Raw genomic sequence first — 21503 nt, 5'->3', positions numbered from 1 at the left:
TGAAATCAATGAGAAAGTGTTTAATAGGCCTCCAGTTTCTTTTCAGAGGACTCTGCAGGAGTCATGGGTATTTAGTGGCAACAGCCAGGTGCACGCACTTAATGTTTTGCTATAGTGGTGCTGACCTTGGGGCTGCCGGAGTGGGCACAGCTGACTTCTTTCTTTACAAAAGCACGTTTGCTGACTTTAATGTCTCATATAAAGACTCTGATACTGACGACGCTGACTCAAGAATGAAAGGAGACAAAGATGATAAGCTTTTTCTTGTATAAAAGACAGTTGTGTCTAAATGAACTCACACTATCTGGAGAATTGATTTTTTTGTTTTGTAAAGCAAACAGTTTTGCCAGTGATACAACATGGATTGCATTCAAACTAGTACAATTAATGCTGAGGGAAAATGCAGCTTCTGTCCATGTGAAACTTAGTTTCCATATTTCATCTAGAATGTATAGAAGGACCTCCATCTCATCCCTGCTTTGTTGGGTTTTTTTTTCCCAACATTTCTTTCTGTCTGTTCTTATCTTCCTTGTGGTGTCACCGCAGATACTTAAAAAAGCCCCCTCCAGTCTTACAGTTCTTTGCTTATTCAACATGTGACATTTTCACTTCATAAAATTTCCTTTTGCTTTCACACCCTGACTCATCTCAGGGGAAGTTATGGCTGATATAAAAGCCACATGGCACCATTAAAAACTGCTTTATGCCACGGGAAATACAAACTGCGAAGATTTGAAAATGTCCTCTGAGTATACAGATATGTTCTTACCAGCAAAAAAATAACATGGAGGTTTCTTTTTTGAGTTTAAATGTAAGCTGATTTTCTGCCGATATGAAGTGACATTTAAGGCCACAGCCCAGAGGATGTCCTGAAAGCTTTGCTAATATGTACACGGCTCCCTTCTGATTCGCTACAGAATGTTTCATTCTCAGAAATAATCTGAGGGTGTGAGGTCCCAGTCCTGAATTTCTCAACAAAAATTCAGTGGGGTTTGCTCAAAAATGGTTCTTATATTCCGGCTTCAAGTAAAAAAAGTTGTATTGAAAAGTAAAGAAGTTTTGAATTAGTTATCTCAAAATACAGCATTTGATTTTACAAAAAAGAATAAGACGTGTTGTATCTTTTTTCTCTTTTCCTTTTCCCCCAATGCAAATAGTGTCAAACATTAAACCAATGCAGTCACTCTTTAACATCCTTTGAAATGGTAAAGACTTTTTTTTTTTTTTTACAGTGACGCAATATTCAAGTTTGTTGCAGAACATTGAGAGCCTGCATCAAAATTCTGATAGATCTGCCAAACCGGTTTCTTAGATTATTTATTTTCTGAGGCTCTCAGTTCAAAATTTAACCAGTGGGATTGTTTAAATGGTTCGGGCTTTATTGTGTGGTGATGATTTGTGTTGCTAATTGCAACGCCACTGTCTCTGATTGTTTAAGCCTCGATGGGAAGAATGAACTCACATGAGTCTGTCCACTCTGGGGGGAAACATAATTTTCCTCTCAATCTTTTCAGAGATAGCCATGCTAAGTTTCTTTGCTCATTTCCAGCATCATTTTTTCCAGGCCGTAGGCTGGCTTCTCTCTCTGTGAGTCTGGGTCTGGATAAAGCTCCATTTGAGACCAGATTCAAACAGCTGTTTGCAAATTTGAGATTAAGGTCCTTTAATCAGTCCTTATATTGATATATACATAGAAAACAAACAGCACATAAAAAATATTTTCGATATTTTATTGGTTTTGAAATCCTAAATCTGTTCTTAATTCTGGTCTTTCATGAATATGAGTAGCTAGAACCTAAATGTTTCTTGAGATTCATATGTTCTGTCTTGATAAGACTCTTTTTATAAGTGTGCACACTTCTGAACTAACTTTGTGGAGTCCGCTGAGATGTGTGGCTGCTGTTCGTTATCTGTAGATTAGATTGGTTTGTCTCATGAGAGCAGAGGATAGAATCATCAGGTTGTGATTGTCTAAGTGCAGTAAGGCCATATTGGCGCTGTAGGTCTAAAAGACAGAGTGATACATTCTCAGTGATGTGGTTTTAGACTCTACAGGCACCGAGGGCATTCAGGGCGTTTTGCAGACCATCACTGTGGCTTTTAGGAGCAAACGGTCATCAGATTGTCAGATCATTCGTGAAAACACTTATTTCTTTTCACTCCACCTCATCTGGCCCTGTTCTGCCGTCATGTTGTGATGCTTTAAAATGATTTTGCTCCTTGAGTGATTGCTGTATTAAACCAAGAATGACAGACGTTAAAGTCAAACCAAGACAGAACTATTGTCTCCGGAGGCAGGCGAGGTTACCGGACTGTCAGTCAGAGTTAGTGGGGGCGGTCTCTAAGCTGTCATCCCAGTGTTTCGGTCTCGCCCTACATATCAGGTCACTGGAGCACTGCGGGCTTTGGGGAGCAAACACACATACAGGACTTCCATACACACAGCTCAAGCTGTAACGTGGTGTTTGTGCTGCAAGTGTTCACACGCTTGTACATTTGCTTTGCTGGTCTGAGTGGCCAACTTTAGCACAAAGATGGATTTTCAGCTGGGGATAAAAGCTGACGCTATACACTTGATAGTTTGCTTGAAAGCTTCAGTCTCCAAGAGCTGGAAAAGATGTTCAAAATCAATCAGGAAATAAAGCAGCTCTTTGTAATCATTTTAAACTTCTATAGATGCCTCCATATTTAGCGGGTAGAGAAAGGTACAGTGAATATTCTGGTGGATATGAATACTGATGTGTCCATCGTGCTCTAATTTGGCAGAAAGTAAAATAATTAAGGATTGGATAATAAAACTCTCCCGTTTTGTTCCGACTCATTTAAGGTAAATGGTCCTCAAACAGCCAGAGCATTAATCTGAATAAATGTAAAAGAAAAGACATGGGATTATATTTCTGTCTGTCAGTTATAAAGAGGAAAAGCAAGTAAATGGGGCTTGTTCACTCACATGCTATTAATGCTCCATTTGTTAAAATGACATATCTGTGGGATAATTAGGGTGTGTTTGTGTGTATGTGTGTGTTAATGTGTGCGATTGCCTGTGACGTTTTGAGCAGCTGGGTGATAATAAGGAGACGGTCCAGTGGAGTGGAAGAGAACGGGAACTGGAGCTGGTTTGACACTAGAACGTTAGGACAGAATAAATGAAACCACTGTGACGCACTCTCTCACACACACACACACACACACACACACACACACACCATTACAAGTGCCAGTATCATTAACGCTCACACACAGAGGCTGATTAACTGGTGGCTCCCGGAGAGAAGCCCAAAGCTGCCTCTACTTCACCCCGCTGTCTATGAAACATTTGACATTGTTACAAATCAACAGCGAGGGAGTTATCAGTGCCGAGCAGACAGCGATTTGAAAGCTGATGTTGACTGAGCTATGTCCCAAAGGTGAAAGGCATTAGTTCTGAGCCATCTTTCAATCTTTTATTAAAGAGATTTACAATAGTCGTAGAATTTAGTTCATATAGTAAGAATGTCAGAATTAGACCAAGAAGCAGTCACTGTGTTGTACAATCGCTCGAGGCAGTAATACCATATCATGAAGAATCTAAATAAGCAATAATATCACTGAGTATTGAATTAAAAAATTATGCCTGGCTGTCTGGCCTCGTATATGGAGGTTGGGATAGTTAAAATTAAATACTTATGTTTGTGTGTGGATGTAGCACTCCACTCAAAAGTTGGAATTTCAAAATTCCTGCTCAAAAAAAAAATTGTCTGGAACTTGAAAAGTTAGAGGTTTGTCACCAGATCTAACCTCAAAAGTCCAATATGGCTGCTTTGCTTGTGAAAAGCTGTGATAGCGCCAGAAATAAACTATTTATTTTTGCCTTTGCTTGATTGTATCTGATTAAGTTAGCAACAGTGATAGCTGTAGTGATAGACCTCTCCTACCTCTGTTGGTTTTTGAATGCAGAACAAAACAAAAAATTTCCAGATTTGATTTCTGAATTCAGAGATAAATAGAACGCAGAAAAATGTAATTTCTGTAAAACTTAATCAAGGGCCATTTCTGCTATGTAGCGGCACCATCTTCTCAGTAGTGACACCTACTGTTAAGGAGGGGGAGTGCAGAGAGAGTGTCCCAAAGGCCCAAAGTGCCCATTTAAATAGCAAGTCACACAGCTTGCTTCCTCCATGATGAGTTTGGTTATAATTTAAGGAAGGTTTGAAGGTATCAAAAATGGTACAGTGTACAGTATACACAAGTTGTCTGCATGATGATTTATGTTCTACAGTTCAAAAACTAGCATCAACAATGGTATTGGAGTGCATCAGCGCATATGGCATGTCTAACCTGTATATCTGCATATATTCTGCCACCCAAGTGATGGTTATTCAGAGAATACCTTGCTTATTTCAGCAAGATAGTGCCAACACACAGTTTGCACATATTGCAACAGCCTGGTTCTGTTGTGACAAAACATCTGGGGACTAAAATTGGTCTTTTAAGTTCCAAAACACTAACAGATTGCTGTCAAGGAGGAGGTGAACAATCTTGTCTTTTCCAAAATCCTTCTGGAAATGGCATGGTGTAGATACTGCCTTAGTTGACTTGCCAAGTTGTGTTGCACACCTGTTGAGTTTATTTATTGTAAAAAACAAAGCTCACTTCATTTTCCTCCTGGAAAAACAGCAAAGAATAGAGAATGTGCATATTTTAAAACTATTGGAATGTTCTTGCTGGGGAAAAGTAAGGTTGGGAAATCATTACGAAATTGTGGGTATGTGAGTGTTTGAGTGTGTCTGTGCATGTTTAGATAAAGGGAAGGAAGTAAAAAGGTTCCCCTGAGATCATTTGGCCTGGACAGCCAGCTCCAGCTGAGACTTTATGCGTGCCCGTGTGTGTTTGTCTGCATGAGCGAATAATGGCAACGGAACACAGCTTTGATTCTTTTTACTGTTTCATCCTAAACTGTCCACTTTGTACCAGCTGCTGTCTACTCTGACAGTGCAGTCTCAGGAAGCCATGTGAGAACTAGTGTGTGTGTGTGTGTGTGTGTGTGAGTGTGTGTTTGTGTGTAGAGGAGCGGTAATTGGCATGTCCATCTGCCTGAAAGAACTGGATGCAGTGGCAGTGCAGGAGTGGAGCTGATAACATGGCAATTAGGCTTGGAGAGACAGACCCCCAATCACCACAGTAGGGTGCATGCTGGGAGACTTAACAGAGACAAGTGGGACTGCAGGGAGTGGATACAGATAAATGGGCGAGTGCCCCCAGGTGTGAGCTAATTTGTCTTGCCGCTGGAGTGAAAACAAGAAGGCTCCAGAAGGGCCTGTATTGGACTGTGCTCACATACCACTCACATTCACCCTGAAGACACCTGCTGCAGACTGAATACTGGTTTTGTTTGGCAGTTCTCAAACAAAAGAACTTTAAAGGCTCTACCCTTTTTGTGCGGATCTAAGAATCGCATACCTCTAGAATGTGTATTTTAAGTTCTAGGAAAAAAAGAAATAAAAACCTACCGATCATTCATTTTGTTGTGCCGACCACACACTTGGAGCCTGATTTTGGCATCATATGTTGCACATCATTTCCAGACATTGCTCTGTTAGCTTCTAATTCAAAGCTGCAGAGCTCTAAAGATGTGATGGAACAAACACACTCAAGTTACTTGGTTGTCAGTTCATTTTGAGACACCCATTGCTCCTGCAAAGACACTGTAACTTAGATCAATGTAGAATCTCTGGTTTGTTCACATTTGTCACGTATTTACTATTTATAGCTTTCATATTTGATTTAGCTAGATTCAGCAATTAGCTACAGCTTTGCTGATTTAAACTTTGAGTTGCTGAACTCAGCAGTAACACTGACTTGTAATGTAATGTAACATAATGTGATAGTTATGTAATATTTTGCAAGGATGTAATCTCCAGGGCCACATATGGCCTGGGGCTCACAAGTTGATGATCACTGCTTTGGTGAGGCAGGCCTTTGGTTTAATCTCAGGCTTCCAAGCACTGTTTCAGTGTGTTTGTGTTTAGAAATACAAAGACACAGCTTGCTAAGCGCTCTTTGGTTCTGCAACAGAGGCTCAGGGAGAGGCAGAGCCTGGTCTGCTTTGAACAGTCAACTCCAATGACCAGATGAGGCAACTCCTGTTGTTGTGCGTCAGCTCAGCTAAAAAAAGAAATCACCAAGTACTGAATTTACTGCAAAAATAAAAGTTTTATTTTGGAACGTCAAAGTCAATATAGAGAATTCTGTAACATCAGATGAATACACAAAGTTTTTTTTTTCATACATAAATTAAGATTTAGTAGGAGAAATATTGTAGACTAGGAGACGGGAAAGGATAGTCAGATGGCCTTGCAATATTGAGGACACGCCGATGAAACAGGAGTTTTGACAGGTATGCGCAGGCGGCTGGATCAATATAGTGGATCGTTTCACAAGCGAAGGGCAGTACCACCTCAGCAGGCTTCAAGCAAGAATGGCTCTTTTAGAAAGGGTCTCTAGACATAAAAATAAATAAAAATGGAGCGGCAGTGATGACCGAAGACTGTGTAAAAGTGCATTTTGCATAATGTACCCCCTTTGAAAAGAAAAGTAGCACAAAATCTCAGGCTTACATAGTTTTTTTGGGGGGGGGTTATGCTTGCTGAAAATGATGTGCAGAGAAAGTGGAGCAGAGTCATTTTATGTCTCCTTTTGATTGTTTATGCCGGTGGCAGTGCCGCAATTTTCCTCTCACCTGTCTCAGTTGCCTTGCCAGAGCCTGTCGGTCCTCCCCCCCCCCTCCCTCGCTACAGTTTTTGCATTTTCTTCCCGTCATTCTTTTTTCTCTCTCCCCTTCTTCTCCCCTCTCCCTCCCTTCCAGGAAAAATTAGAAGAGTCTCTGTTGATCACATCACACCGGAGCTACAACAAGCTTCAAAGCGTCATGTTTCAGCTGGCAAACAGACGCAACGTCAGCGCAGAGTGCTGAGTTGCCGTTTCAAGTGGTTTACACTACAAACTAAATCTGTCTGCAAATTTTTATTCTCTTCCCGTCTCGCTTTCAGCGTCTTTGGCGTTTGAAAGGCGGTCGATCGTGTTTTTGCCCGAGTTTGTGTGTACCTATGTGTTTGTGTGTCTTTCTGTCGCCAAAATATCTCATGAACCACTGGAGGAATTTTAATGAAGCTTGACGAATGTTTTCACTGCATTTACACCTGATTAATTCAGTAATCAACTAAATCCCTTCCACAGCCATCTTAAACGCAAAACAATTAATTTAACGCAGTTAGTTTTAGAGATATTGATATAATCTGTGGGGTGGTGGTAGATGAAACTGATGCCCGAGACATGGTCTGAGCACTAAAAGATTGTACATTGTCTTTGCTGAAATATTTGCCAACCTATTTGCAGTCAACTCTGGCCTGTCTGTCTCATTAACTACTGGATGGATTTTAATGAAAGTAATGCTTGGTTGTACATCTACAGCTGAATAACATTTGGAGCCAATCCACTTCAAGATGGCTGCCACAGCTAATCTACATTCACAAAAATAGCTATACTTTACACATTCTGCAAACTTATTCCCCCCTTTCTTAACTTTTCTTTAGACATTATTCTTTTCTCTACTCATTCTGGTTTAATGAGTGGAGTAATAAAGCAGGTTATCAATTTTCCATCATTATTTACTGTCTTCAATCCTTTCAAACCCCTCTGTGGTAAGTAATGAGTGCGTGCGTGGACATTTTGGAATCGGCTGGTTATTTTTGCTCACACGTTTCTTCTCTAACTTGTTACAAAGGTCCATGAGAGCTGACGTGCCTTATCTAACACAGTTGGCGACTCGTGTGACTGGTTTAAAGCTGCTCACTAATTTATTGAGTACCGTGCACTTCCCCATTATTTTTTATCTCAACAGGCCACAGGGTGAGTGCACTTCTTTGATTTACAGACCCCGCGCAGCATTCTCGAAGCGGCGCGGTTTACGATCGTATCTGTAGGCCCGTCTGTGTTCGTACGAGTGGAGTTGTAGATGACAGCCGTGTCTATCCGGGAATAAAAGATTTACGATGCAGTGATTTTTAGGGCTGATATCTGTGTGGTCAGCTGACGGAATGTGGTGATTCAACACTCGAGCTGTCATTAAATGTATGTTCAAACTGGGAACTGTTTCTTTGATTTTATTTTTTAAAAAATGCCCAATGATAAAACCTGTTAGTCTTATTGCACGAATCGCTTTAGAGCTCATTAGGAAACCATCTGGCTTATTGCTCTTGGTTTCAGATGGTTGGCTTGAAATGAAAAGAGAAAATTTTAATATTGGTATGGATACAGTTTGTTTTCATTACTTTGTTAAATTACTTTTCTTACTTTTATCAAGGACACCTGCTGTACAGCAAGGAATACTCTCATATGCCCTGAGTTAGGTAAACAAACACAAAAACAGATCATGATAGCTATTTAATTCCACTGATGCATAAGGCATCACACTAGCTGTCTAACACATTCTTAAAGCAGTAGCTCAGATTTTTTTTAGTGCTTTTAGTGAAAGTGTCATGTTGGGTGAAGAAGGAGGCGAACCCAGAGAAACTAATTTATAAAAATAAAAGATAATTAAAAACAAAGGCTGACGTGGCAGCAAAACCAAACATAACAAAATCCAAACCTGAGACACAAGACGAGAGGGACAAGAACAAGACAAAATGTGAAGACAACAATAAACCCAAACCAAAAGAAACCAGAATCAAACACTAAATACAAAAAGAAACACGCAGTAAAACCGAATCCTGACAGAAAGCTATTTGTCGCCGGCCACAAACCTAAAATTTTGTGGTTTCTCAAGACATATTCCTAATACTAAAAGATTGCAGATGACCTTCTTTTAAAATTTTGCCATTAACTATGCGTTGTCTGTCAGCAAAATAAAGAAATTCCCAGGAAACAATAACTGAACATACAACTACAACTGATTAGCTTTTGGAGCCAACCCAATTTAAGATGGCTCCCTGACACGTATCCTACATGACACATCTGCTGAATGTAACTAAATGTTATTTATCCACCAAATAAAGGGTTAACAGTGTTTGTAGGAACTACTATAATTTATTTGAGGTTATTGTTGTTTTAAGATGGCAGCAGTCCACCCGGTCGAGTCATTAGCTCGTCAGTCTGGTCAGAATTGAGCTCCAACTCTATCTTCAACCTCTCCGCAGAAGTCCACTTTAAAAGTTTTGAACTATCCCTTTAATCAGACGCTGCGCTCCAGTTTTACAGTGATTGAGGTGTTCTCTGCCTGCTTGACCTTTTCATGTAATTCTCCCCCATTTCATGCTTTGCCTCATTTGCTTTAATTCAACCTGATTCTCCAGCCAGACCACTTTGGATAAATTTGTCAAGGATTTTTATGGGATGTGAATGATTACGGGGTAGCAGCTGCATGCGGTCCGAATGATCACGTGATCACCTCTGTCCCTCCTTTGAGCCACGCGTTGGATAATCTTTCAGTGTCGCATGTAAAACGACTTGCAAAGACACGTGTATGTAATACGCCCTTGAAGCAGCGGTGCTTAGGTCTTCATTAGAAAATCACTCATTCTGTTTTCTTTCTACTTCCTCTGCGTTAACTGTGTCATTCATTATTCTTGCCTAATGGAGCTTGTGTTGCTCATCTGTGCGTGGTGGATGTGAGCACGGTGTCAGGGTCAAACTAACATTTAGCATATGGGAGCGGTGCGTTTTAATCGCAGCCTCTTAGAAAATGAAAGATGCGTTGCTGTCAGTAATTATTTAGTTTGGGGCACCCAACTTTAATTTTCTTTCGCGAGTGTTGCTGGGTTGTTTGTTCTTGGCGGAAGGTCTCTGTCTGCTAATGCGCAGCAAACACCATCACATTTTGTATAAAATCAAACCCTTTTTGTTTTGTCACTGACTATATTCATCATCCGTTTGGCTCCAAGCAGGTCATGCACCCAGATTTTAAAGCTTAATTACTTGTTGTGCAAATAATACCTTTTCATCACTTTTCACCACAAAAGGTGGAAGATCATGTACTCGCCTGTACGTGTGTGTGTTTGTGTTTGTCAGTTATATTAGCAAAATATCTCATGAACCACTGGATGTATTTTAATGAAACTCTCTTAAAGTAACCACTGGATGTACATCTACACCTGACTAACTTTTGGAGTCAGCTTAAAGATGTCAGTCACAGCTAACAAAAATAATACAAAAACACATAACATTATTAGAGGTATTGTGCTAATATTTGGTGTGGTAGTAGCTGAGAATCATCCCCAAACACATCTCCAAGTATTACACATCGCACAGTAATTTTGCTTTAAACTGTGGCTGTTAGCAAAATAGCTCCTGAACCACAACAAAGATTTTAACTGATTAACTTTTGGTGTCACCCCAGTTCAAAACGGCTGCCATAGCTAACCAACGTCAGCCACCACAGAAAGAGCAATAGCTCAGTCAATTTTAAGGATGTTGAGCTACAGTTTGGTGTGGTAGTAGCTGAGAATCATCCCCACCACACACTTTTAGCACCAACAGATCAGATAAGATCTTCGCACTATTATGCGAATAGGGTTATTTTTAAGATTTGACACAAGATGGTCTTCGATTAAAACTTTGGCATGAAAGGCAGTGGGTGATGTGCTTTCCTTAAAGGGATTCTAGGCATTGAATTTACAAAAGAATGTCCCTGAGTAATGATTTGCGATTAGCGTTGTTCATGATCATATTTTCTTGTTTTATAAGTTTGATTTGCAGGTTTTGCTTGTTTACGCAAGATAATTTTACGCAGCCCTCTCCTAGGACAGTTTACAAACCCGAAAACCATATATCACTGTGCATGCACAAGCATTCGTTGAGCGTGCCTTTTTTCCTGATTTTATCAAGCCTTATCACTTCTCCCATCCTATTATTGAGTTTCATATCCCCCTCCTCTCTTCCTCTGTGTCCTTCCTCTTCCTGCTTCCTCCTCTGACATTCACTCTGGATAATTGATAGACAATGAGATCTAATCTGTCCTCCCTTTGTCATTTTATGAAGGCTTGGCTGTGAAGGGGACAAAGTTACCCTCTTCTTCTGATGCGGTAAATGGAAATGCTCTGTATTTTCCATATATTCATCATTCTCTTCTGACATGTTGTCCCACCTTTATTTTGTTTGTTTTTACCCTGGACTTCATGCTCCTTAGACTATGTTATTTCCTTGTTTCCTCTTTGATGTAATTCTCCTCTGTGTAAAAAAAGTAGGGTTTTTTTTGTTTTTTGTTTTTACAGGAGTGGTTACAACAATCAATGGTGAGTGTTAGAGACTGTGTATGTTAGTGGAGCTGTGTGCTTTTTGCCCTGTCTGAAGTGATTAGTAATAGTCTGTTCTGTGGCACATCAATGACTGATCAATAGGTCTGTCTGCCTTTGTGAACGGTGTTATTTAGCTCCACACCGCCTGCAGAGAGAGCGTCTACTTGGCATTTATCATACCAACCTTGCTATGTTCACATAGGGTATATAGGGCTATATCTCATGAGCAGAATCATAACAGAAATGCCAACTCCACCTGTGTCCTGGGCACGCTCCGTGCATTGTGAGCCGAAGCTGCCCTGAGGTTTGAATCCAGAATTCAGCCTCCATCCACACGGCTGCCTCTCTGCAGCTTTGTTCAGGTTCACTGACCTGAACAAATGCTGATAGGGATTCTACAGATGTGGGAATATGTGAGTTGGCATGATTGCACTCACAGTCATGTATTTATGACATTGCTGGCATTCTTTAACAACCGTGTGAACAAATGTAGCTGCTATTCTTCATGTCTGCGCCAAGACGAGAGCTCGATGTTTACAACTGATTCCCTGTTTGTGCGCTCCTGTGACGCTGATGGTTTGTGAAAGGTAAACCTCAACCCCAGCCTGTATGAGAGTGTCTCATGTCAGAAAGGATAACAGACTGCAATGCATCATGGGAACCCCTACCCCCATTAGATTTTATGGGTATTTTTAAAGCTGTAACCAGATTTTTCTGTTTTGTCCCTTCCTGCTCTTTCAAATAGAATAATTTCAAGGCTTATTCCTGGGGAAAATCCACTCTGGTACAGTTTTAGAGAGCTGATAAAAGCCCCTTGCTTTACCCCCAAAAAGTGGAGAAGTAAATACTTCAGAGGAAACGGTAGCATTGGTCTGTTCTATGCACTAGTTAAGACACCAGACATAATGCGTTACACAAGCATAAAATCTTTGTATGATGATGTTCCACACCTTGGAAAATTACAAAGGAATGAGGTTAACTTGGATTTTTTTCTTCCTATTATTCCTTTTATTATGAAATCTGAAAATGGAATTTATTTTGAGTTGGTGAAGGAGGGAGTTGATGCCAATATCATGAAGCTGAAATACACCGTGGCATCCTCTCAGCGATGCCCCAAATAAGGTGGATAAACCATACCAATTGCCTCATCCCTCATGCTAAAGGATGAAGCAAATACATGCACTCCTCCTAAGTTGATCCCAAGGTTATGCAAAATTCCAACTTCTACAAAGAAAAAAAAAAAAGATAAAAAAAAAGCTTACACAGCAAAATAGTCCACACAGACTAATTTAGATGTTCTCTTTTTGAGCCAAATGAGTAATGTTCGGAGATGCTGTGTTAATCTACTGTGGGATTTGGCTCGGAACGACCTTCCGGGGTTCCGTACCTAACATCTTAATTACCTTTTCAAAAAGGGAATACCTCCGAGATTTAGCAGTGCCTCTGCACAGCAGATATGCTGCTCAGTCAAGAGGAGGTGATATGAGGTTACACTTCACTGGGCTGAGTCGTATTGACCTAGCTACCCTTCATACACACACACACACACACCCTCACAGAAGCATCACTGTGACACTTTACCCTTGATATTTGGCACCTCTTCCACCAACTGTCCACTTTCCTTCCTCTGTATGTTTTTAAAACATGTTAAGCGGAAGCGTTATAAAAAAAAAAACATCCATTATTTTTACATTAAATCACTAGACTTTACAGAACACATTTCTTTTTGTTAAATCCTGCCTCTGCACCACCCAGTCTCCATCGCTGCTCGTCTTCTCACCCCTCCCTCAACCGGAGGTGATAAAAGTCACCTGCAAGGGCAGCGAGAGATAAAACAACAGCAGATAGTGACAAACAGGACAGCGGAGATTTGGCAGTTGTTCAGCCTCATCAAATGCTTGCTTAGACAGATGACAAAAGGTGAGAGATCTGAATGGAAAAGATTGTAATCTCACCGGATTACAAAGATCTGAAGAGATTTAACTTAAAGCCCTCTGTCCCTGAAAGCATCCACAGACATACTGTACGCCACAATGTCACTTTAAAGAGTCGTTACTTGGAGTTGTTATCTTAAAGGGACAGTTTGGTGATTTTTAAAGTGATGCTCTAGTTATCAGTAGCTATCAGCCAAAGAGCATGGAGTTTGGAAAAAAAAAGGAAAAAAATTTTGTCCAAACAACTCCTTCTTAAATATGACATACATGTGTGAAAGAACACAACTTTAGCTAATATTACACCACTAAACTTCTGCATGACACGACTGTTTAGTTTGGTGCCGTTTTCTCAACCTCACGTTACAACGCAAATGTATGAGAGACCATGTTAGCTGATGCGACTGTATCAGTCTGCTTAATCAGCACTGCCAGTCGGTCCAAAAGTTTACTCAACTCTCGGGGGCCTGATACAATCGCAGCCTCAGCACCATCGACATATACGTGGTCTATCTATGCTCCACACAGGATGTTGTTTGGTTGAGAAAACAGCAACAAATTAAGCAATTGGTGTCATGAAAAAGTGTAAAGGGTTAGCAAATGTAGCCTTCATTCACCTCAGTATGTTGTTTTTGAGAGAGTTGTTTAAAAGGCCTAAAAACAATAAAGACTGGCATTCGTTTGGCTGTTTGACCTTTTCCTTTTTCTTCATAGTTATAATGTCATCCCTGATAATGTACTAACCATTGATAACTATATGACTGGATGTCACTTCAAAAACCTCTTTAAACACTATGAAGTGTCCTGTGGCAGGAGGTAAAGCCAACCGAGTCGATTAATGATGGCAGAATGCTCGTTTTCTTATGACCACAGGAAGAGGAGCGGTCCAGTTAGGTGGAAGAATTTAGATTTTAATTTATGAGGGATGTCATCTTCCAGCAGTTTGTCATGTCCACTGAGTGCAGGGTCTCTGTGGAACAAGCACAAAGTTTTGGCTTGTTGGAATGACGTCGCCTCAGCCGTACAGCCCGCTTTGGTTGGCACGGATCCAGGGCTAATTTACAGCCCGGCGCTCCCCTTGTCCTTCTTGTCGGTCTCACTCTTGCCGCTGTGCTTTCTCTTGTCTCTTTCGGCGAGATTGGCAGGTCTTTAGGGTTTTAAGGCGCTTAGCTTTCCATGTTCCTTCCTCCTGTCTCCTGCCCTTATAGGCTGACTGGCAGTAATTATATCAGAGTTGGTCCCCAGTTGATCCCGACCACCCCACAGACACGACAACAAGAAAGAGAAAGAGCGTGAGAAGAAGAAAAAAGATGCTGGATTAAAAAAAATAAATAAAAACAAAAGTGGCAACAAACAGAAATGAGAAAAGCAGCACTGAAGCTCAAGGTTGCAGAGAGAAAGAGCAATAAACCGAGGCAGTAAAGGTTACACATCACTGATTCTTGACAGGCTTTTCCTATTTTCCTTCTCCTTCTTCTTGTTCCTTTCTTCCATCATGGCTGTGTGAACTCTGTATTCATCAATGTTCACTTGAGCAGCCTTCTGGGCTGAGAAAAACGGGTTTTTTCTCTTCACTTTTCTCAGCTGCAGCCAGGTGTTTTCCACAAACCTCAGCTGTCATACCACAGGTTTCATTGGTCTCTGGTGTAACCATACCACAGGTTACTTTTCCCTTGATAATTGAACAACTGACAAGATTTACTTGTTACAGCTGTTTCATCATTTTCGGTTTTTGGTGAACGTACAGCTTGTAATCAAACTTATTCACCTCAAACAACAAAAAGCAACTGAATTGTTTCACACAAATATAGATGTTATGTTGTTGTTTCAAAAAAAAAAATTTAAAGGTAACATTCTGGTGTCAGAAATTAACTTTTCGTGTAAGGGCTGTGTGATTTGAATCCCTTTCTGATTTTTCTTTGCGGTGATGCTCCGTAGCGATGAAAAGAAGTGAACCATCTCCATCTCCTGAACGGTTTTAAATTTGGACTGCATGCTTGTCAAGCGAGAAAAAAAAAAGAAATTAAGAAGCCATAGAATGAAGATGAAATGAGGCTTTCTTCCCCGCGAAGCATGCTCTGACATTGTTCTCATATAAAGAGATTTCTTTTTTCTTTTTTTTTTGTTCGTATCAGAAAGAAATGAAGGCAACATTTATTACGCCTTGTTCCACTTTTAGGTCTATAATCAGCAAATCTGTCTTTGTCTCAATAACGGCTTTAAAAAGGAGCAGACACTGTCTTAAAGGGAACTTTAATTAACTTTGGAAATTAGGGGCTGCTTTAAATGCTCTTCAACCCTACAGTTACAGACTGAAAGGAAGATGAGTTTTCTGGGCTTTTTGTAAGTGATATGGTATGTTTTATCAGAATCAATAAAACATACATATTTTACACCTTTATCAGTTTTCATTAGACAACATTTGTTTCTGTTTTTCATCTATACAGCCCTACCGTCTAAAATATAGAAAACATTTTTATTTTTTTTTTGTAAATGACCGATTTAACAAATTTCAGCTCTTTGTGGCTCACCTAGGTTTCTATTAACCACTTGTAACGGGTTTTCTTGCTGATCCAACCAGCCATGAAATTAAATGGCAAGTCGTGTTAAGTGTTCTCACCATACATTGTTTTGTGTCATTTTTTTTTTTTTTTTTGCCACTTTCACGTGTAATTTAAGGCTATAATATGACCTGCAAAAACATGGAAAATCTACTTGACGTGCCACGCTGCACTGTGTTAGTCTGTTCAGCTTTAAAGTCATGTCACGGCAGAAAGCGAGCATCAATCGTGTGAACGAGTGAACTCCTGTTTCTGTTGTGCACCTCTTTCGTGCTTTAACCTCAGCTTCTCGTCTTCTATAACCTCGTCCGCATGATGTCTTTAGACGGGCCAGTGGCTGGAAGTTTACTCTGCGAGTTTAATGCCCTGCTGACTACAGGTCAGCTGCTCATTCAGCTTGATAAAAACTAGAGGGATGCTTTCACAGAGCTGCACTCTGACCCTGACAACTGCTTTGCTGTGTCAACGCCAACACTCCTGTCCATCTATCCTCTTTTCCTAAAACTGTGCAGGATGGATAGACAGGGGGAAGGACAGAAAGACGGAAGAAAATGATGTCATATATTCATGATGTAGGATTTAAATATGCAAGGACTAATCTGGCAAGAGAGTTTTAGTTCCAGAAATCAAGCGCTACCTCTGTGAATATGCACTCACCATAATTGGAGATCACAGAGGAGCGGCACTGTTTACCAGAATAATCATTGCATCAACCATCTGTTTATAACTATACTAGTATGGAATAAATGCAGCCTGCTAAGCTGTTATAATGTCTGTGCGAGTGTCTCTGTTGCAAAGACAGGAAACCCTTATTATAAGTGCTCAATCAAAGTCCTGTTTTATTTCCCTCCCTCCGCTGTGTCTTTCCTCATCATCTTTCCTTTTCTCCTCTCAGCGGCGTCCAGCTTCAGCTTCTGCCGTGCCTCCCTGGAGCACACGGTGTCTGCTGAGGAGCTGAGCTACCAGCTGCCGCGTCGCGCCGGAGGCAGCAACCTGACCTGGCACGACGGCCGCGGCCAGAAGACTGCACACACACGCACCGTCAAGTTACTGCAGCAGCCAGGCACAGAGGGCATCCAGGTATGAATATCTCCCAGAAGCAGAGCAGAAGCTGCTTCGCGAAAGAAGGGGTTTCTGATGCACAGTTCTGTTTACAAAATTAGAGGAATTAGATAACTGGAGTTAGGTTCCCAGAAGAAGCAAAAATAAACAATAACAACTGATTTAAAGAAATTAGTGCTATTGGATTTTATATAACCTGAATTATTTTTATATATGCATTTGATCACACTTCATAGTTGTTTTTGCAAGTTTAGAATAATATTCACCTGTGGAAGTAGCTATAAGCTCCTAATTAGACCATTAAAGCATTAGTTTTGTTGAAGTGGGGTTCGATGGAAAAACTCTTTCAGCGACTTTAGTTTGGAAAAATAAAGTTTAATTTTGACTGGACTGACAAACTAAGATCTAAGTGCAGGTTTATAAAATAATCTATAAAGGTTTATAAAATAGTGTTTGCATGAGCAGACAGCAGCTGTCAGCTCGTCAATCCGGTCAGAATCAAACTGTTTCTCCAAACTGAGGTCGTTCAAAGAGGTAAGATAAAAACTATTCATAACGTTTCCACAGAATCTCATTTCAAACCATACGAGCACCCCTTTGAAAATATTGCTCTTGAGCCTTTTTCTTAACTACGACACATTTTCTTGTTAATATTACAATTAAGTTGTGGAACCTGTATTTGAAAACAACATTTTTTGGTAAATGGTTTATGGTTTAATGTGTTATCTTTTCGAGGGATATAAATACATGGTACAGAAAGTGATATTTCTGCTCTGGCATCAGAGAAACAAGACAGAATGTGCATGATCAGTGCTGCAGGTCAAATCTCAGTGTTGGCAGGAAGTCTAATTGTCTTACTTTGCTCTATCATAGCAGAACCACCCGAGAGGAATTAGTTACATAATTGAGGAATGGCTGGAGAACTTGACGACTTGTGATGTAACATGCTGCACCGAACACAGATGATCGGTAGAGTGCATTTAATAATAAATGTGTTTGAAAATCTAATTTATTTTACATATTAATGTTTTCTCTCAGGGAGCAGCAATGACTTTAACAGAAATGACTTCAAATAACAGATATAAAAGCCATTAGAGTCCTGACTGGTGTGTGAGGAATGTTTAGTGGTTGAACGTCTCAGTGATACAACGTAAAAGCAGCTACTGCATCTTATACTCGGGCGCTGCTTTATGGAAAGTGCATTCTCATTTGCTGAGCACCACAGAATTGAAACAAAAGAAAATCTATCTATTTTAAGGCCAGTATCTGACCTAAAACAGCATATGAAACGGCATCCTCCTTCCGTTTTTCCACTCCTTTAATGAAACGGAGCCGATAGCCCTGTGGAGGTCTTTTTTAAAAATGTTACTTTATTATTTTTTTTGCTTTGTTTCCCAACTGCTTTTAAGGCAGTCTGTAACATAAAAGCTGTGAGACGCACTCGCACTACAGCATTTGTTCAATAATTCATAAAAGAGAGTCCTCTCAGCTATAAAAGGCTAAATAAAATATGAGTAAAACTCTGTTTCCATATGATTACACAAAGACTGGATAATTAAACCTCCTCCATACCATGAGAAGTAAGGCTTATCACTTCCTTGTGGCGACGAGTTTCTTTATGCATTATTCAACAGATGGGAGAGCAGTCCAGCTCTCTGTCATATGTGTGTGTGTGTGTGTATTCTCAAAATTCATGCATCTATAATTCTGAACGCTCATGTGTACGGGTGTGCGTGCGCAGTGTGGATTGTTGCCTATGCGTCCATTTCTCTCAGGACTGATGATTAGATTATTCTCCATTAAAGTGGCTGTGCACACACTGGCTGTAATGAGGGAGCCAGTTAAGTGAAACAGTTTCTGGATATAAGGTAGAACCTGGGGAATCCTTCTTGTGTGCTTAACAAAGCTGATATAACACATTACGCGCTGGTGTACAAACGGCCTGTCAGGGGAGACGGACGATAATGACTGCGGAGACGGAGGACAGACTCTTTGGATGTTAGTGTTCGTTCATGCACAAACATGACTGTTATTTTCAAAGACGTCCCTGTTGTGTTTAAGTGTTAGTGGTACTAATACGTTGCTGGGGGGTTAGGGTTAGGGTTAGGGTTAGGGTTAGGGTTAGGGTTAGGGTTAGGGTTAGGGTTAGGGTTAAAAATACAAACTCTGGGAGAGGTCGGTCCCTGAATGCTTTATTTTCCACTTTTTCACTCGCAGACAATTCACACAGAAATGGGAAAAGATGTCACCAAGTTCCGACTGATCCCTGAATATTTCGTTCATTTTATTCAATAGAATCTATAGACTCATTTGTGTTTCTACCATGCCGGTGGACCAGAACGCAGACCCATCCATGTAATGAGCAGTTTTGTTGTGAACACACCCTTTTGAGCCATCCTTGAATTGTTTAGGTTTCCAGACAGGGCGAGGAGAGGGGAGTTTTGCGTGAGGCTCATTTAGCTGTCTGCCTCGCAGCTTGTGGCTGAACCTTGAAGTAAAGCTCTCTCTGTGCACTAATTTGCCGCGGTGGATGGACGAATGGAAAAGAGAAATCTGTGATTATTTTTCCCTCCTCGTTACGGAGTGCAGTGGCTGACCTTCTCGACTGACACCGACACAAAGACGTGAATTAATGGAGAAGAAATACACATGCACAGTTCACAACACTCCTTCACTAAGATGTATTTCGCCGCTTTAGGGTGTTTGTCTCCAGTCAAACTTATTATTTTAATCACCACACTAGTGCAGGGTTATTGGTGAAGCCATCCATCCATTTTTCTTTACCAACTTTTCTGTGGCTTGTTCCCCCTGGACAGGTTGCCTGTCCATTATAGGGCCACAAACGAGACAAAGAACCATTCACACTCAACGTTCACACCTAGTGGCAATTAAGAGTTACCAATTAACTTAGCATGTATGGTTTTGGTTTGTGAGAGGACCCCAACGTAAACCCACAGTTTACTGTGCCGCCATGCTGCCTTATGATAATTTGTTAATGCATTACAAAAATATGTAGACAGTATTGTTGTCATTTTTAAGCATCTTTAAATACTGTGCTTTGACAGAGTTTAACAGAACTAATCACAAATGTGAGTGTAGCTGAGACCATTAATATGTGTAAAAGTGCTGACCTTTGAAATTTTAGATGGTCCAAATAAATTAACACAAAACATATTTTATGCTACAAAATCTAACATGTTGTTCCAGCTTCCAAAATTGAGTGAAACTTAATTTCAATAAAACTAATTTCTAGGCCCAAATTTCTCTTGTTAGAACTAAAAACATTGTCATGATTCAACAGATGTTTATCACCTAATATTATGAGAAGAAATTTCATGAAATGGTTAAATTGCCTGCCTATGCGTGTGCATCTGTTAGCAAAAGATCTTGAATTTAACTTAAATTCTCAGAAAGTAATCATTGGATGTACATCTGCAACTGATTATCTTTTGGGGTCAACCCCATTCAAGATGGCCACCGCAGCAATGCAAATACAAAAATGGTTATCACTTAGCCAGTTCATCCAATACTGAGCATCTAGAATGGTTTAAAATTCCTTTTAGTCTCATCTTTAATTTATTTTTTGTACCAATGTGTTGTTTTTTTTGTAAGACTTATTAAACAGCTTCCTTTTTCTTATCAGCATTTTACGGCGCTTTTGGACAACAGGAGCCATTTTGCAGTTCTTATCCCTCTTTTTTGTGTCTGCTGGAGACGTCGCTGAATGTATTTAGCTTGACTAACTTTTATACCTCTTTCTCAGTGCCTACTTTGTTGTGTTATTCAGCTGCAGCAGGTTGGGTTCTTAAACACTTCTGCAGTTGTTTTGATAGTAAGATTGCAACCAGAGAAAAAAGCAATAAAAGTATGTTGCCCTCAGAGAACTCTATTAGATCTAAATGCACTCTTGGTGTTGTTGTTCCAAGCTCCTCAAGGCTAAGCATCACCTTGGAGGCCAGTAACTGTGCTTGTGAAGTGATGAGCAAGTGAAAGACTTGGTTACGTAAAGAGAGAAATAATAGCAGCTGGGTGAGGAGGCAACAATGCTTTATCCTGCGTTGTCCTTGTCCTGCCATTCGGAGAGATGTTGCGCTGTCTGAGACGCACGTGTGACTCATGCTGTATAGAAAAGCTTTGTGAAAACCCCATCTGGCTCTCTGTCCACCCACTGAGAGGCTGCTCATATTTGCATGAGTGCGGGGCTTTTACACACTCAAAGACGCGAGGTCAACCAAAGGCAGAGTTGCACAAAGCCATTTGGGGCCGACAGTTCGCACACTTCCACAAAGTTCCTCACACAGCAGAGCAGACTATCAAAGAAGCCCCTGCCGCATTTTCAGAATGATAGTGAGACCGTTACATAAATGTAGTCAGGCTAGACAGAGAAGGAGGAGATAACAAGGTGTTAAAAGATGAAATGGAAACCGCAAGTGGCCACTAGGAAGAGAATGAGGAGTGAGATCTAACAAGAAGTGAGAAAGAGGTGTGGAGACGATATGAGGGATCATATGTCAGGATCTGTCAGGGTCTTTGAGATCAGGGAGACAGATTGAAGATCTAATTCTATGATGACAGCGGAGCAAGAGTTCAACGGGTGATTGGGGGAAAAGGAAGGACTTGTTTGGTCGGACAGCAGATTGTGAGAAAGATGGACGGCGACTGTTTAGTATCCCGCAGAG

General features: G+C 40.5%; 1 protein-coding gene across 1 annotated transcript in view; it reads left to right on the top strand.

Moving 5' to 3' along the window:
- samd10b (sterile alpha motif domain containing 10b) overlaps window positions 1-21503 on the top strand; it is a 50759-nt gene that overhangs the window by 8415 nt on the left and 20841 nt on the right. Inside the window, exon 2 of the mRNA XM_017414930.3 lies at window positions 16658-16842. Coding sequence (XP_017270419.1) covers window positions 16658-16842 — 185 coding nt within the window. The remainder of the gene's footprint in view (window positions 1-16657; window positions 16843-21503) is intronic.

The sequence above is a fragment of the Kryptolebias marmoratus genome, linkage group LG8, assembly GCF_001649575.2.
Source record: "Kryptolebias marmoratus isolate JLee-2015 linkage group LG8, ASM164957v2, whole genome shotgun sequence".
Lineage (NCBI taxonomy): Eukaryota > Metazoa > Chordata > Actinopteri > Cyprinodontiformes > Rivulidae > Kryptolebias > Kryptolebias marmoratus.
The sequence above is the reverse complement of the archived record's forward strand: the minus strand, read 5'-3'. Positions and strand labels throughout refer to the sequence as shown.